Raw genomic sequence first — 17,217 nt, 5'->3', positions numbered from 1 at the left:
TGTGGAAAATCTAATATTAATGGTATGTATTGATAATAATAATAATAAACACAGTAAAAAGGTTCTGATTTATTAATTAGAAACAGAAACATTCAATCAGCATATATGTAAAAAAGAAATTACAAGTCTTCACTGCCAAAAAGAGTAATTGCAGAATGTTTATGTTGCGGTATGTTTTGTGTTGACATGGCTTCCAAAAAGATTAACAGATGCTGGAATGAAGGATCTGTCACCAAAAAAAGCAAATTAATATGCAAGAAAATTAGTCTTATAAAATAATCATGTATACAAAAACAAGAACGTATTTAAGGCTTGTATGAATCATTACTGAGCCATCTAAGGATGAGAGCAAACAACGCCAGACTTGGACACACATTTTAACACATTTTCTGCCCTGTAGCATGCACACCTCGTTTCCTCGTGACTGATCGTGTCAACTCAAATTTCTCACTGTCTCACTTTCTTTCCCTGAGCTAACCACAAAACTTAGCAGTGAGCCCTTTTATCAGTGTGTCCACTAAAACGTGAGGCACACTAGATCTGAGGCCAGTGCTATTACAGCATTCATTTTACCTGGGCAAACTTTAAATCTTGCTCTGGACGTTTCCAACGTGTCCAGAAGAAAAAACAAACAAACCTCCAAAGGCATGATCTGTGTCCTGAACTGCTTGTGAATCACACAGCTATCCTTTCTGTGGCATACTGTCCACCCTAACGTGGGTCATACAAGTTGGCAAGTTTCTTAAAGCGTGGTCCCCAGTCATTAAGGTAGTCGTAATCCTGATCTCCATCAGAGCTACCCGAAGCAATAGAGCTGAGACTTCCTGCAAGTGAGCCATCTCCTTCATAGTCATATATGAGGGCAGTGTCGTATGGAGGCACATTTGGATCATGGTCAGCAGCTTCCAGGCCCTGAGGAAAGAACATGTTTCTTAGCTGATTAGGGTAAATAAAAAAGGCTATGGGAATGCTGTTTGACCTGTAAATGCTTACTACTGACCTTAAAAGTTTTCTATATAATAGGTGCAATATGGTATTGCAATAATAATGCAATAGGGAGCTAGATATAGCTGGGTATCATCTGCATAGAAGTGCAGTGTTTTCTAATAATAGTGTCTAAACATAATAATTAATATAAATAGTATTGGTCCTACTGCAGAACACTGTGTGACAAAGACTTCCCATTTACGTGCTCAAATTGGAATCTATTAGATGGATACAGCTCAAACCACTGCAGGACATTTCATTTAATACCAACAGTCTGTTCTAATCTCTGCTGTAAAATATTGTGTCAATAGTGTAAAATGATGCATTGAGGTCTAACAAAACAAGCACAGAAATGGGGCCAATGTCAGAGTCCTACCTTCAGTAGTGATGCACTATAAATCCTGGCTTAAACTCTTTAAATAAACCATTCCTCTGCAGATGATCATGTAGTTGTTTTACAACTATTCCCTTAAGAATGTTTGAAATAGGAGATTAGTTGGTTTATAATTAGCTACTATAGTTAGATCAAGTAAAGGCTTTTTAAATAGTGGTTTATTTACAGACACTTTCAAAGCCTGCAGATTTCAATTCAGTTTTATGTATATAGCACCAATTGAGTACAACAGTTACCTCAAGACACTTTATACTGTTTGGTAAAAACCCTACAATAATAGACAAGAAACCCCAACAATCAGACAAACCCCTATAAGCAAGCACTTTCAGACAGATATCTGCTGTACTGAAATTGTTTTTCCAGTGCGCTGTAATCCATTACTGTAAAATTTAATGTTATTAAGAAATCGTCATACAATGAAGCGTTTTTGGGGAAAAGCATTAGCCTTAAGCAGAGATGAGAAGCAGGCTGAAAAGCAGGACATATTGTAGATAATAATCATCTACTTTAAACTTGAAACCTACTTTAAAACTCGTGAAATTCACCCCTGTGTGTATGAGTCTTTCTAAAATATGGGCATTTATGATTACACATGTAAACAAAAGAAAACATGCACAATCCAAATTTAGTTGTGCTGTGTCTGGTTGTCATCTAGAATACCTCTCAGTAATTTCATTAGTAAGAGTTTTGAAATCTAATGATCCATATTTTATTTTATTTAGATTTGGATTGAGTTTTTGCTTCAAGAGCAAGTTTTTATTTTGTTTATTGTGTTAAATTAATAAATGGTAGGAGCCTCTCACATCATTAATGTAGTCCTCGATGTCAGTAGGATCTGCAGGAGGCCTCCGTGGGTAGGTGGGCGACGGCAGGTTATGTGGGGCGTCCTTTCTAAGGGGCTGCTTCCCTCGAGGAGGAATTCCAGACCCTGGGTAAAAGGACCCCTGGGTGGCGGGTGCATCATGGGGATTCCACAGCAGGTCAATATTAAAGGCGTTCTGCATTGTGAGAGGAAGAAGTCAGACACACTCAAACCGTCAGTTGCAATGAAATTTTATTAACATTCAATTAAATTACAAAGAGTAAGACTGTCTTCTATTCATGCGCCACTGTTTACATGGTCTCCCAACCCGTGTTTTAGCCTTACCTCATCCTCCTCGCCTCCACCTTGCTCATCGTAGTTGAAGACATTGTCACGTATGTCGTCTTCAGATTCCCCGATGAGCAGTCCCGTTCCTTTCTTGATGTGGTGGCGTCTTCCACAGGCGGTCAGAGCCACAGCCAGGAGGAGAAGCACTGCAAAAATGAATGTATTAATGTTTATCTGATTATTCAGTTTATATTATCAGTGTTTTTTGTATCTTCTTTTTTTCTTACATTGTGCTTCAAACATAAATGGTCGGTTAACTAATCTAATTATTGCAGCTTTATTTTGTTAATGCACGCTGGGATTTGGATACATGTTTTTCTTGTTATTCGCATGGCTGGATCAGAAGTCTTTGCGATTATGTGTGCACTAAACTGCATGCAAAGCAAGTCACTTATTGCAGGTTTTAACCTATTGTGGCAAACTTTTTCACTAAAGCAGCGATATGGATATGGATTATTTTGCATGAATAATCCATCCATCTTGCTAACTCTTTTTGCTTTAAACATTTATTGAAAGGCTGAAATTACTTACACAGCAGGAGTGCAGCGCTCGCCACAATGATAATGAGTGCGATGAAGTTGATTCCCACACTGGAGCCTAAGATTGCCCCAGCCTCAGACTTGCAGTCTCTGAAGGAGTCACAGAGACAAACAGTGACATTGACCTGAGCCTCAGCACTCAGAGCTGGGCTGCCGGAGTCCGATACCAGCACCGTGACGGCATAGTCTCTGACCTCCAGGTCTACAAGTGGCTGAAGCATGGCATGAGTATCTAAAAAAAAAAGGAAAATTTTAAAAAGAGAATGAGAGGAAATAAGATTTGCAAGCTCCTAAGTGAACGACCATTAATTCTGCTTCTTGTTGCTCTTTACCATTTATTTGAGTGATGGTCCAGTTGGCTGACAGATCATCAGGTATTTGAAAGAGGAAGGGTGCAGCCTGCGGAGGAAGGTCTTCATCTACAGCAGTCAGAAGCAAACCATTACGTGACCTGCTGCTGCCTCTGCATACAAAGCCAGTCAGGGGGAAAACCTGAGGGGGGAAGTCATTGGTCTCTTTGAGTGCGATGGCCACTGTAGCAACGGCTGAAACACCACCAGCATCTATGCAAGAAAAGGTAAATACACAATGTGTAAATCAATAGCAAAACAATTTCACATTTTATGAATCAGCTTTGATTTTACATTGATTTTTTTTAATGCTAAAAGTCTAGAATGAGTAGACGTGCTGACCTGTAACCTTCACAGCAGCAGTGTAGATACTGTTTTTCACATGTGGAGATCTCATGTTAAACTTCCTCTTTGCTGTAATGTCTCCTGTATCTCTGTTGATGTCCAGCCAACTCTCAGGATCTCTGCTAATCTCATACCTATCATACAGACAGCAGAGGAAATTACCCTGTGGTCACATATTTATTTATTTATTTTAGGAAATAGGAAAACATCTCTTGTTTCACTGCCATATCATACCTCAGATCAGAATTATCAGGGTCAAAGGCAATATTGCTTTTCAGTAATGTGCCAGGTTGCACAGACTCGGGGACCTCAATCTGTATGGGGTCCTCTCTGAAACGTGGGGCTTCATTCTCATTCACAACGGTGACCGTAACTGTGGCATTGCTCGAAGTCAGCCTGGAAGCCTTGCTGCTCGGAGGATTAAGATTTTCCACTTTCAAAACCAGGTGGTATTTGCTCTGCGCTTCATAATCCAGGGGCTGCAATACAGAGCAGCAGAGACTTAAAGTATAAATAAACAAAAACAATAAATTCAGTCATCTCATGTAATCTGAAACACGATTTAGCATCTGATGGGAAACACAGGTCTATATTTACAAAGTATGTTTTTTAAGAAAAATGAAAAAAAAAAAAAACCACGTGAATGTAGCAAATTCAAATTAAAACTCATATGTGGAAATTAATATTTATTTTTTCTTTAATTTGTCAGAAGGTTCAGTAAATATATTAAATTTTCTGGAAATTATTTCATGGTTCAAGCTTTAAAGACTTCTCAGGGACTAAATGTGTACCTAAATGTCTTTAGAGTAGAGTTTGACTTCTCTGGCCCACTTCAGATCGAGTCTAAATGTAAAATGACATCTCTGCTTTAAAGGGTGGGTGGATCTGAGCACAATGTAGTTTGAATACGATCCACTAGATGGTGGTGTTTAATTGTGTATGACGGTCTCAATGGCCATTTAGATTTAAAGGGTGATGTCACTTGTTTATGACAGTATTTTTTTTAACATGCGATTTACAACAATCCTGAAAACCAGAAAGATCTTCTTGTCTCGTCACGTCATTTTTTCTATGGCTATTGCTGTATAAATTCTTAATTATTAAATTATCAAATTTATGTAAGTCCCCAACTTTTACCTGTTTAATAATGTTCAATATTTAATAAAGAACCATACTGTTGTCCCTGTTTCTGTGAATGCTTTGGAAACATTCACTCCCCCTCCCTGGCTTTACCTTCACCACTGTGAGGACCCCCTGGTTGGTGATGGGATCAGTACGGACAGCAAAGTTTCCCCCATGGTCATTGACAATGGAGTATCTGGCCTCCCAGTTTCCCGTTCCAGTATCGTCTCTGTCTGTCACATTCACCCGTCCAAGCTCATAGTCGTTCCTGTTCTCCACCGCTGTCATGTTGTACTACACGCGCCACAAACAGAAAAGAAATCACTGATCATGATAACAAATTGAAGCGACAGGTTAGATCCTAAAATTACTGAAAGTATTTTCCATGTGCAAATTCTGAGACCTACTGAGTCAGGGCTGAACTGCGGTGCGTGGTTGTTGATGTCAGAAACATGTATGATTGCCACACCTTCACTTGTTAGTCCCATGCCCCCCATATCAGCCACCTGTAGTTTTAACTTGAATTCTTTCACCACCTACGGGACACAATACAGCACGTTAGTGAAATAAAAGCATTATGATACTCTGCAAAAGCCCTCCTCCTGTTTACCTCTCTGTCCAGGCCTACATCTCTTGTGTAGATGGCACCTGTCTCGTTGTTGATGCCAAACATGATCTTGGTAATAGCGTTGGGAGGAATGCTCTCCTGGCCAATGATGGAGTAGCTCAGAACAGCGTTTTCTGTCACTGGGTCGTCTGCATCTGTGGCTGTCACTGTCATTACTGATGTGCCTGTCGTGAATGATTGAGAGCTCGGGTCAGCGGGACAGATCTCATAAAGTCCCTCGAAAGATAGATCAGAGTGGATCTCGGATGTGTGGCGTTGGTGCTGAGACTGCAGGACTTCACTGAGAAAATGTCCAACTTTACAAAACACTGTGTCTTTAAAATGGACTATTAGGTGAAAAAAAAAAGTTCACTTGTTATGTCTAAATTGGTCATATATGTGTGTACCTGGGACTGAGAACTCAGAGACAGTGCCCACAAACTTGATGTGAGTGAAGACAGGTCTGTTGTCATTCTGATCCAGCACTACTATCTCTATGGTGGTCGGATTCTCCAGTCGCTCTCCACTGGGGGACAGCGCGAAGGCTTTAAGCTACACACACACGCACACACACAGACACACAACACAAATACAACAGAAAATGTGTTAGAATCAAATATCACTGTGCTTGCCACAAACATCCAACTATAGAAGCATGATCGGCAGAGCTAAGTTGAAAATTTAACTTGAATTGAACTTATTTTCTCAGAAGTTTTAAATTTTGACTTATAGATGGTTGTTTTTTTCCAGTGGCAGAAACAATCTTCCATATCCAGTAATCCCCTCAAGGTGTCTTTAGACTTTTACATTATCTGAACACAACATGTGTTGGCAGAAAGAAAAGAGCAGGATGTTTGGGTCAGGGTTACATCACGAGTCATATGATCTCAAACATTCAGAAGTCCTTCCCGAGATGCTCATAAAGATCCCTGGAAAGCTGACCTCTGGCTTTGCTTTGTTTTGCTTTTTCCTGTCTGCTTTAAGGCAGAAACACGCTCTGGAACACACGGGAGCTCTTAAACAGCACGCTGTAGCTTGTGTAAGTGAGCACTTCTGGCGACTTGTGCTTTAAAACTTCCATAAACGCAGTCTTACCGAGAAGCTGCTGTACTTCTCTCTGTCCAGTGGCCGCTTGCTCCTGATCACCCCTGTCTTATCATCAATCTCAAACAGGTTCTTGGGCTCCTGGTCAACCCCCGGTCCCTCTAACTTGTAGATTACCTCACCGGTGAAGATTTTGTCAGATTTGATCTGGACAGAAAGATTAGAGAAAGTTGATGATCATCAAAAACTTCAAATGAGTCACTTTGTGGACAATTAGGGCCGTGAGATCTGACATTTAAACTAATCAAAACAAGAAGTTTGTATTTTTTTTTAAACTGAATACATTTTTCTATAGCATGGAGTTCAGTTAATAAAAATGGCTATTTCTCAGTGTAAGGTATGATTTGTACATTTAGGTCATGGGTAGTCTGGAACAACAGCTCTATGTTGTGTGTAATATATTTGAATGAAATTTACAATCAGTGGTGTTCAATATTAAAGAAATCGGCTTAATAGGATTCAGTCCTCGCTAATTAACACAATTAGCATGGTGTGAATTTAGTCACCAAACTCCATATTTACTGCACCTGCAAAAGTTAGCACCTTGTTGGGAAATTTGTACAAAGCCTATGAGTGTGCAGTGCCCCTCAGTTTCTCAGATGTCATTATGCCTGGTTTTAAAACAAACAAAGCAAATGTCTTCATGAATGAAGCTTATGTGTAAATTCAGTCAATAAGCTCTGTATTCCCTCATCTGCATTGCATTGCTGGGTGTGGTGGGGGTTCCTTGGGCTCCTAGTCTCTTTTTTACTTCCCTTCTGCTTTTCCCACGGTGTCGTCATCACCCTGGCCCAATCATTTTCTTGTCTGTCTTTTGCGAGCCAATCAGCCTCAGTCCCATGTGCTTTAAACCTCACTCTCATCTGTGCAACCCTCATCCTCCCCCAATCCACCGCATCCGTGCCAGATAGAAATTCTCGTTCAAATCTCCACCTGCTTCACCTCTGCTAACACCAGTGTCTGGACTCTGGAGGGTTCTGTCCTACTTCCTAACACGGCACTGCTTTGCTATGTAACTTCATTTCTGATCATTGAAAAGTTTATTACTCAAACCTTGTATTTCAATAAATCACAAATCATGTTCAGTTCTTCAAATGCTCTCTCCTTATTGAACTGGACTTTACCACCCAATGTGTGATGTCACCATGGTTACTTCCTGGATTTTTTATATTCAGTGTATAGTTAGTAAAAATAGATTATTTATATGGAATATGGATTTGTATTTATGAATGGTCATGCCAAATAGGCCTGTAACAAAAACCTGAAAAGTAGTCCAGTGCTTGAATTTTGCAGGAAAATCACAGACCTGGCAACCCATGAGAGAAGACGAAGAAGAAAAAGAGAAGACGAATGCAGTGATGAATCTGATGTGAAAAGCTTTCATTTGGCATTTACCTGGACAAGGGTTTCAGGAATCTGCTTGCTATTCTCTGACACTCTGATTGGAGGGATGATCCAGTCCCTCTTTACTCTGACCAGCCCTTTGCCTCGACTTCTCCATGGGTGGAGGACCTGAGGATGCAACTCTTTTTCACTATGGCGAGGTTCTGCAGAGCTCCACACCTGGACGAGGAAAAAAAAATTACAGCATGAAACTCACTGGAAAATGAAGTTAGACATTAACCACACACACACACACACACACACACACACACACTGCTTCCTACTACTGAGCTGTAATGGAGTTATAATGTGCAGCAGTCAGTGAGATCACATGTAAGTCACCTTCATGGAATACACACATTATATCATTACATTTGCAGCTGTTTAAATCGATGTTGAGAGTCTTCCTCAGAGCTCTAACGCTCCCTGTGGCCTGATGGAATGGCAGCGTAGAGCCGAGGCCATCTGTGATGTGGAGTCTGTGGGATTGTCCGGGGGCTGAAGGGGAGCAGGGCCGCAGATTCAGGTTTCATCCACTAACATGTCATCGTCCTTTGATCTGGGTGCAAATTCATCTCAGGACGAGGAAACAAAAACAGTCCTGCTCATTTCACAGGCTCTCCTTCAGCACATTGCTCGTCCTGAGTGTGTACGCCCCAAAACACCCACACACACATTACATGCGAGCAGCCCCCTCACACAACAGCTGTCGACTATGGATTTAGATCCTGTGCTTTCCCACCCGCATTCCTGCTCACACTCACAAATTCCCCTTTATGCTCAGCTCTGCACCTGACTGGGAGTTTGGGGTCACCTTACGGATCTGTTCGGCTGTAGGAATTCCACAGACACGCTCATATACATGATTCCCCCCCCACTCATATATGCACACACAGAGAGACTGACATACATGCATGTGCAAAGACCAAACACCCACCCCCGCATAAGCTTATATACACATTTCCGTAAGTTGCTTCCTGCTTCTCTCTGGGATTTGACTGTTCTCAGGATTACTCCTCATATGTTTAAGAGCTCAGAGGCACGATCCACAAGACCAGAAATAAATGCAGATCTATCAGCTATGCAAAAGGCTTTCTCATTTATCTCTCTTTGCATTTACACACATGCAGTGCATTTCTAACTATTAATTGTAAACCTATTTCATGAAAGTTTTATAGGGTGTGTAAATAAGCTGAGTAATAGATAAAGAAAATTGTGAATATTTTTTAAAAGGGCTGTGAGCCCATCCTGTCTCTAGGGTGAGTGATCTGCTGTACTGATCCTCTGGTATGCTGCTGGGACAGTGAATGGAGGAATGGCAGCCACTGCTGGCATCTGCAGGTCAAGTCAGAGGGCAGGCTAATCTTAGACCGTTCTATATTCCCAACGCCTGGATACCTATTTAACTTTTCGTAGCCATCAACATCTACACACTGGCAAAGATGTTTACACTCAGATTCCAGCAGTGCGTGTCACCCACACCAAATCGCTTTGATAGTTATCTCCTTTCATACTAAAGACTTCCGATATATGAACTCACAAACTTCTGCAGGCATAGCACACATACTGCATTGTTGGTTAATCTTAAAATCAACAACAGCTGCATCACAGTTGCTCCTCTCCTCTCCAAATACAATACTTTCTAATTTTGTCTGAATTGGTCACATTTGAGAATGCACACAGACAGTTGCAGTGAAGTCAGTGACATTGCAAGTTCATGCAACTGAAAAACTTTGCAGAGCTCATCTATAGTCTGCTTTGTTTAAAAGACTGAAAACAGGTCCAAAATTTGTTGGACAAAAACACGATTTTTGTAGCTTTTCCTCTGTCAGGAACCTGCTTACTTTTCTCTAACACTCCACTATGGTGGTGGTCTACGTGCAAACCCAGTATATTTTAAATCAAGCAAGAAATATATGATTGAAGTGCAGAGTTCCAGCTTTGATTCAAGGGGTTTAAATTTATTCATCAACCATCCATTTTCCATTTTTTAACAAGTTTTACAACTTTTCCTGCTGCTAAAAATCTCCTCCATGGCCTTTTACGCTAAACCAAAGTAATTAAGGTAAACTTCTTAGTTACTTAAATACCTATAGTATTAGAAGTACAGTTAGTATGTTAGTTAAGCTTCTTGACTGACAGAAAGGGGCGTGTCAGTGGGCCGGCCCACTGAAGATCAAAGTTGGCTGTAGGTGGCCCATGATGTAAATGAGTAGGACTTACAGCCATTTTAATACCGTATCTTCCATTTCCCTTTCAGAGGCTTGAAATTTTAAAATATGAAGCCCATAGATGAGATGTGTAAGTAACGCCTGAAAAAAAAAAACAACAACAAAAAACCAAAAACAAATCTATAAAAAAAGTGACTGATTCATTCTTTGAAAAAATGAATGCACTGAGAAGCTCCGCAACACAAAAACGCCAGACAAATCAGAGAAGACAGTTAAAGTGGATGATGATGGGGTTATTTCCATGGTGAAGAAAACACCATCACAACATCAGCAACAAGAGGTTTTCAAATATGAACCCCTGAAAGACAGTTAACTACAGCTGATAACAAATCGACATTTAACTTTTTCTTTCTTTGTTTCTCTTTTTAGACACTCTGGATCACTGACCTGTCCCATCGCTTCAACTTAAGATGAGGCTGTGTTTTGGAGGACAGTGTTTCCATCAGCACTGTTAAAATGCTTTTACCAGACCGAAATGCGGCAGCACCAAAGTGTCGTGTTACCAATTAGACCGGCGAGTGCCTCTCCTGACAGGCTGAGCGACGACACCACACACAGATTAACTGTTTTTAGAGGCTTTTCCCAGATACTTTTACAGCTTGGCCTTTCACCTCGGACCCTCACAGGAGCACGGACGCCTCGTTTGGGGACGACGTGCCTTCACAGCAAGAACCATTAAGCACTCTAAGGAGTCTTTAACAGGTTCGAGAAAGTTTGACTCTACCTCACTGATGCTGGCTTCGGAGAACAAAAGCATACCATCACACTGTGAAGAGTACTGAAATACTGTGAAGCAAGAGATGGATATGTGTTATGTTGCATGTGGTGAGTTCCGCTGGGGGAAAAAATCTATTAGGTTTTCTGTTGCACATAATGTTTTCTAAGCGATGTAATTTGCAATAAAAACTAACTTTCTTAAATGACTTTAATACTTAGTATTAAAAGAAAAGATGTGCAGACATATAGCTGTTCCATCCAAACACAATGTCAGGCATGCATACCAGCAATTCATCATGAGGTGTTAACTGTAAAACTACTGTCAAAGTTTTGCCACCCCTGCAAATGCCTTCAATCTGAGACATTCCTTCACGGAGCCCTCTGAGCTGTCCACCTTCCAAGTACTGTTTCTGTTACAAATGCATTATTTGTTGGACATGAGCCGCTCTCTGCAAGGCATGCCTTTTACAAAAAAAGGCCATGGAAATGTATGCCACAGGTTGCAAAACAATGTTTTTCACACAATATGGGAGTCATCTGAAATATTCTGTAAAGTAGAGACACAAGTTACAGGGTTAAAACAGTGAAGGATAACAGGGAGAGATTAAAAGCAAAAGTAAGGCTTTGTAGTATCTAAAATTAATTTTTTTTGGTGAAGTCTTGTCCCTGACAATTCACTCTGTCTGTAGTGAAGTCTGCCCCTCTGTTTATCCATGTACTAAATCTCTATCAGCCCGAGTATCTTCTTTCCACATGTGTTTGTGTAACAGTCGTGCAAAGAGCTCAAGAAAACACTGAGTGTTTGAGAAGCCACGCCTGCTGCATGCCAGGGGGTCCCTGCGGCCACAGGCTAGAGGTCACACAGGTGTCCCTCAGGTCACTTCTGTTACCGGACCTCAAGCACAGACACTCGACCGCGCAGCCACCAGCAGTACTGATCCCACAGCTCCACTCTTTGCTAAGTCATGACTGCCTGATATGGGCATATACACCCTATTTTTGGTGGCACAACAAGCGTGCCTCCCCCTTTGAACAGATGTCTGAGCTTTAGGAATGCAATGCAAGGCTGTAAAATTTAGCTAAAAGTAGATTTGTTAGGGGCGAAAATAAGCATGCAGTTCCTAAATAATAAAATTAAATAACATGATCTGTGAAGTGTTGAGTTATATTAAAGTGACCAGTACAATTATTGTACTGGTCACTTTACAATCATCCACACAGAACTTCACTCTCAAACTGAAGGCTTACTTGTGGTTCCTAAGATAAAAGTAGAATGGGAAGCAGAGCTTTCAGCTATGGACCCAGCTCCCAGGTTGGATTCAGGAGATTCAGGAAACAGACACCCTCTCTACTTTTAAGATTAGACTTTAAACTTTCCACTCTTATGAAGCTTATAGTTAGAGCTGGATCAGATGACCAAGAATCCTCTCTGAGTTATGCTGCATCAGGTCCAGGCTGCTAGGAACCACTCTGCATTTAATCATTAGTTATTAATAATCTCAGGCTTGACCACAGCATGTCTTTTGTCCTGTGCCCCTCCCCTCATCCCCAATCAATCACGGCAGATGGCCGCCCCTCCCTGAGCCTGGTTCTGCTGGAGGTTATTCCTGTTAAAAGGGAGTTTTTCCTTCCCACTGTTGCCAAGTGCTTGCTCATAGGGGGTTGTGTGATCATATGGTAATGTCTTTACCTTTAATATAAAGCACATTGAGGCCTTTAGTAAAGAAAGTGCATTGTACAAATTCTGTTAACTGGAATATATAACACAACAAAACAGCATATTCATCCTCAAGACCTTTTAGACTCATTGGAGGTGGAAGCATCACTGTAAGTCTAAGGAGCTTGCAAAGAAAAGCGTCTGGACTTCTTTAGTTGCTTGAAGATGTTTCACCTCTCATCCAAGAAGCTTCTTCAATTCTAAGGTCAAATGGTGGAGAGTCCCAGATTTAAAGTGACCATTTGACCTTAGAACTGAAGAAGCTTCTTGGATGGGAGGTGAAAAATGTATAAGCAACTCAAGAAGTCCAGACGCTTTTCTTTCCAAGCTCTTTATACTACGATGAGTTGGATGACTGAGAACCTTCACAGACACATCACTGTAACCTCATACTGTTGGGAAATATGTGATTATAACCTAATTAGTGGAAATTTAAAGTTTCCAGGAATTAAAAAAAACATTATGCAAGATATTAGTGTTGGGCTTGAATTATTCACATGATAACAGCCACTAAATTCAGGAGCATCATGTATTTTTTCCAAAACAAGGAAACTCAAAGGAATAATGCTCATGAAAAGGAAGTTATGAGAGTATTTAACAAACTACTCAGTAGTAAAGTCTTTAGCAGTTTTCAAGAAATGCTGTATGTGTCCAAGTCATTTGGATGTCCTTTTAACATCTCTGTATGTGTTAATTTACGATTTCACCAGGGATACAAACGGTCCATAATAGAAACCCATCATAGCACTGCTGCTGAGTTATTCTTGTGGGTGCGTGAGTATATGTATGACCTCTAAATTACCAACTGTCACCACACGGCTTTCCACATCTCAGTCTGTAAGAAAGAGGCGACACAAAGAAAAGGAAATTGACTTTACTGCTTAGCTGAATCTTTTTTATGAAAGTGAAGTTGTATTTTGTACCCTTTGCTCTTTCTGAAACTCTAGCTAGCGCAAACAGCCTGCAGGTATCCACACCCAGCAGGACCTGTGATTCAGACCCTAAATCCTCTGACTGATTGTTTCCGATGAGTGAGACCTCAGCGCCAGCTGGCCAGCCGCTCCACACTCTTGATTTGTACCCGATTTCATGGTCCAGATGCGACGCACTCCTCTTTCCGCAAGGGGGGATTACAGAGCGGGACAAATGGCATCACATATGCATCTGGGAACAGCTGTGGCTGTTGCCCTCTCCTCGCCGCAGCGTACCCAAAGCAGGCACCAACACTTGAGTTCAAACAGCTTACTGAAAAATTAAAACACAACTGAAAGCTATCAGGTGACACTAGTGAAAGCCTTTGGAGTGGCCTGACAGCCGCTGATGGTTCAATTAATTTTACTCTGATTATTTATGTAGCAGAGGCCTTGACAAATTTCTTTCACTTATGAAGTGTACACAGAAGAGAAACAATGCCCAAAATGTTTGTGCATTTTCCCAGCGTGTCCATCTGTAACCTCTTAGGACCACTGGCTAGGATTACTTTGAACACATTTCTTTTTCATTCAGATTGAAGATTTGGGGTAAGTTGTTTATATGCTATGTGTGTTAATTCGGTCTGTTGTATACACGTGGTGACTCGCTAAAATAGAACAGTTTGGCATGAGCAAAAATAATGAATACAAGATGCATTTGTCTTCCTTCCTTCCTTCCTTTTATTTTACGCCTTTGACTCATTCATCCTAGAAGATGGATGTCTGTTCAGCTCAATCGCTGCTGTAAGATTTGTATTAAAAGATTTTGTATTAAAAACAAGCTGTCTCAGGAAAACTGCTTAAACTTTGAAGCAGGTATTTTTGGAAAGGGCAGAAGTGTGTGTCCAATTACACATCAGCATTTTTACAGCAGTTTTTATAGGTTTTATGCACAGACAGGCAGACATGCTCAGGGAGAACGCAGCTAAAGAGTAATCAGTTCGATTTGTTTACGTACTTCTCTTCTGATTGGTTTATGGAAAGGTTTACTCCACACATGGGCTTTGCATCAGTTTCATCTTGTTTGCTTTGGTTGAAGGGTTCATACGGTACATTTCTATTCTGTTTGGGCATTTAAACCAATCTCAATCAAAAATCAGTCATTACAGCAGTGCAGAAGAATAATATGCTTAGAGTTTCTAGACTCCAAGCTCATCACTCCCCAAAAGTATGATACAAATACAAATTAGGGATTGATGAGGAAACAACTCCCTAGAGTTTTGAAGTGGATGCTGGGCTGGTGTAGAGGTCTACATAGGAAGTGGCAGCGAGAACAGAAATCTGTAACTGCAATCTTCTTAAACGTTTTACTGAACTGGATTCATGACATGAGGAGATTGTGACACGTATGAAGGCTTTGGTCCACTGTTGGAAATGTGTGAGTTTTGGGAAGCTGCATGGCAAACCACAACATATATCAAATCCGAAATAAGGCAACAGGTATTTGGGAAGTTCTCGTATGTAAACAACTATTGCTTAGGTTGTAATTGGACCAGTACTTATATAGCACCCATCTACTTAACTTGAAGGAATTTCTACTAAAAGTCGAATTCACCCAGTCACACAGCACAGTCCAAAGACATGAGGTTAAGGTTATTGGTCATTCGAAATTGGCCATTGGTGTGAATGATTGTCTGTCTCTCTGTGTTAGCCCGGCGTCATACTGGCAACCAGTCCAGGGTGTACCCTGCCTCTCGGCCATGGAAGATCCAGCCCCCCCGTGACCATGGTAAGGATAAGCTGAAGACCATGAAAGAATGATTTTAGCATTGGACACCGACCACTGTAGCCACCATAAATCTGCTGCTCTATGTGTGCCACTTTTTACACCTATGGGGATCAGTATGTGGAGGCCAAAAGACAGTTTTCAGAAGAGCCATAAATTATTGCTTTTTTTTAAAGGTTATATTGTATTATATGGATGTATTACCCTCACTCTGGGACTTGTAACACCTCCAGTGTTTGAAGGAGCAATGTGATCCCTTATCACCCTCAACACACAGAGACTAAGCGGCTGTCTGATATCAGACCTGAGGACCCGGATCCTGAACTGTAAAGGTCACTTCAGTGTTTACTGAGCTTTCAAATCATTTACAGGATTATTTATTTATGTGCATATGAAGAGTTACAAATAAAATGGTTACTGATGTCCTGTGACAAAATAGCTTCCTCCGTGGCCGGTGTCAGTGATTTATCACACGCGTGACCAAAAGAGGCAATGTATATTATCTCATTATTATTAGTTACCGAATACCCAAATGATCCGAGCAGCAGATCAGAGAAACCGGCGGAAAACATGCGAACCGTTCATTTTAAGAGCTTTATAGGATCAGCCACATTTATAGTGAATTATAAAACATCATGGCAAGACTTCCCTCACGAAACCTGGGCTGCATTACTACTCCAAACAGAGAGGAGGACTGATGGTGGTTGGAAGGGCTGTGGGCAATAAGTCAGTTTACATTGTCCTCCATTATAGATTTCATAATGGTGTCTGCTGACAGGGGCTACTAATGATGCCATGAGCCCTCTGTACACATCTGGAGTCTCCTGTTCCTCAAAACACTCCATCATCCTCCTCAGACTTGGATGTAATGTTTATATCAGGCCCGATCTCTGATTGCAGAGCCGGTGAATGGTGTGTCTATTGATGAAAATTAGTAACTGCTTGGCCAAGGACATGTTTCAGGTAAAAACATAAACTGTATATTTAAAGAGCAGAGCAGCTAAAGGTCGTCCTCTAAACAAGAGCACGAGCAGGAAGCAGAGAGGCTCTTGGAAGCTGGCCGAGTGTAGATCCGTACAGATTCACACGGTCACAGCCAGTCTAATACATGCGTTCAGTTACTTCTCGCTGATATTTTTATAGCATGCAGAAAGTGGAGCACATGTACTCCCTCCAGTAGCTCAGGCACCTGTGCACTGAGTTCAATATTCACTTCTCAGCATCTGCTACAAAACTGATTTAAGTCAGTGCGACCAGACGTTTTTAAAACTGGCTGCCTTTTTAATCCACCACACACACACACACACACACACACACACACACACACACACACACACACACACACACACACACACACACACACACACACACACACACACAGCCTAAAGTTCAAATAAATCATGAAATTTTGTTTATCTCAGTCAACAGGTGCTATGAGGAGACAAAGATTTTTTCTTACCCGACAAACCAACGTAGCGAGCGCACACACCATCAACATCCGGACCGCCATCCTCAATTCCTACACTCAGAAACTCAGCACAGACAGATCTCTGATGACTGAAAAATCTGAGGGTCCACACAAAAAACCGGGCTGCTGAGCGGCTCCCCTGAACAAAACAGGCCTAACTCTCCAACCCTGAAACCCGTCCCCCTCTTCCCTTCTCTCCAACCTCTCTCAGACTGTCTCTCTCTCCCCCTTTTCCTCTCCCAGCATCTGTCTCTCACAGCTCCACCCTGTCCATAGCTGGGGTATGTCTCACAGTCATGGAGTTAGAATTTCAGAAGCAGGCCTCCCATGTATCCCAGCACATGTGCTGTCACTCACAAGTCCAGTGAGAGAGAGAGAGCGAGAGAGGGAGATGAAGAGAGAGCCA

The 17,217-nt window shown here is 41.3% G+C and overlaps 1 protein-coding gene across 1 annotated transcript; it reads right to left on the bottom strand.

The window, feature by feature from the left end:
• Nucleotides 1-54: 54 nt before the first annotated feature.
• Nucleotides 55-16,995, bottom strand: cdh15 (cadherin 15, type 1, M-cadherin (myotubule)). The gene is made up of 14 exons (XM_039609765.1): nt 16,803-16,995; nt 7,994-8,161; nt 6,590-6,745; nt 5,902-6,046; nt 5,498-5,679; nt 5,295-5,423; nt 4,999-5,181; nt 4,000-4,244; nt 3,763-3,899; nt 3,403-3,633; nt 3,063-3,302; nt 2,529-2,677; nt 2,185-2,379; nt 55-912 (listed from the first exon to the last, which is right to left on the bottom strand). Exons 1-14 carry the CDS (start codon nt 16,851-16,853, stop codon nt 712-714), a joined length of 2,412 nt encoding a protein of 803 aa, XP_039465699.1. The 5' UTR covers nt 16,854-16,995; the 3' UTR covers nt 55-711.
• Between the last annotated feature and the right edge of the window lie 222 nt (nt 16,996-17,217).

This window comes from Oreochromis aureus, linkage group 1 (genome assembly GCF_013358895.1).
Source record: "Oreochromis aureus strain Israel breed Guangdong linkage group 1, ZZ_aureus, whole genome shotgun sequence".
NCBI classification, from domain to species: domain Eukaryota; kingdom Metazoa; phylum Chordata; class Actinopteri; order Cichliformes; family Cichlidae; genus Oreochromis; species Oreochromis aureus.
The sequence above is the reverse complement of the archived record's forward strand: the minus strand, read 5'-3'. Positions and strand labels throughout refer to the sequence as shown.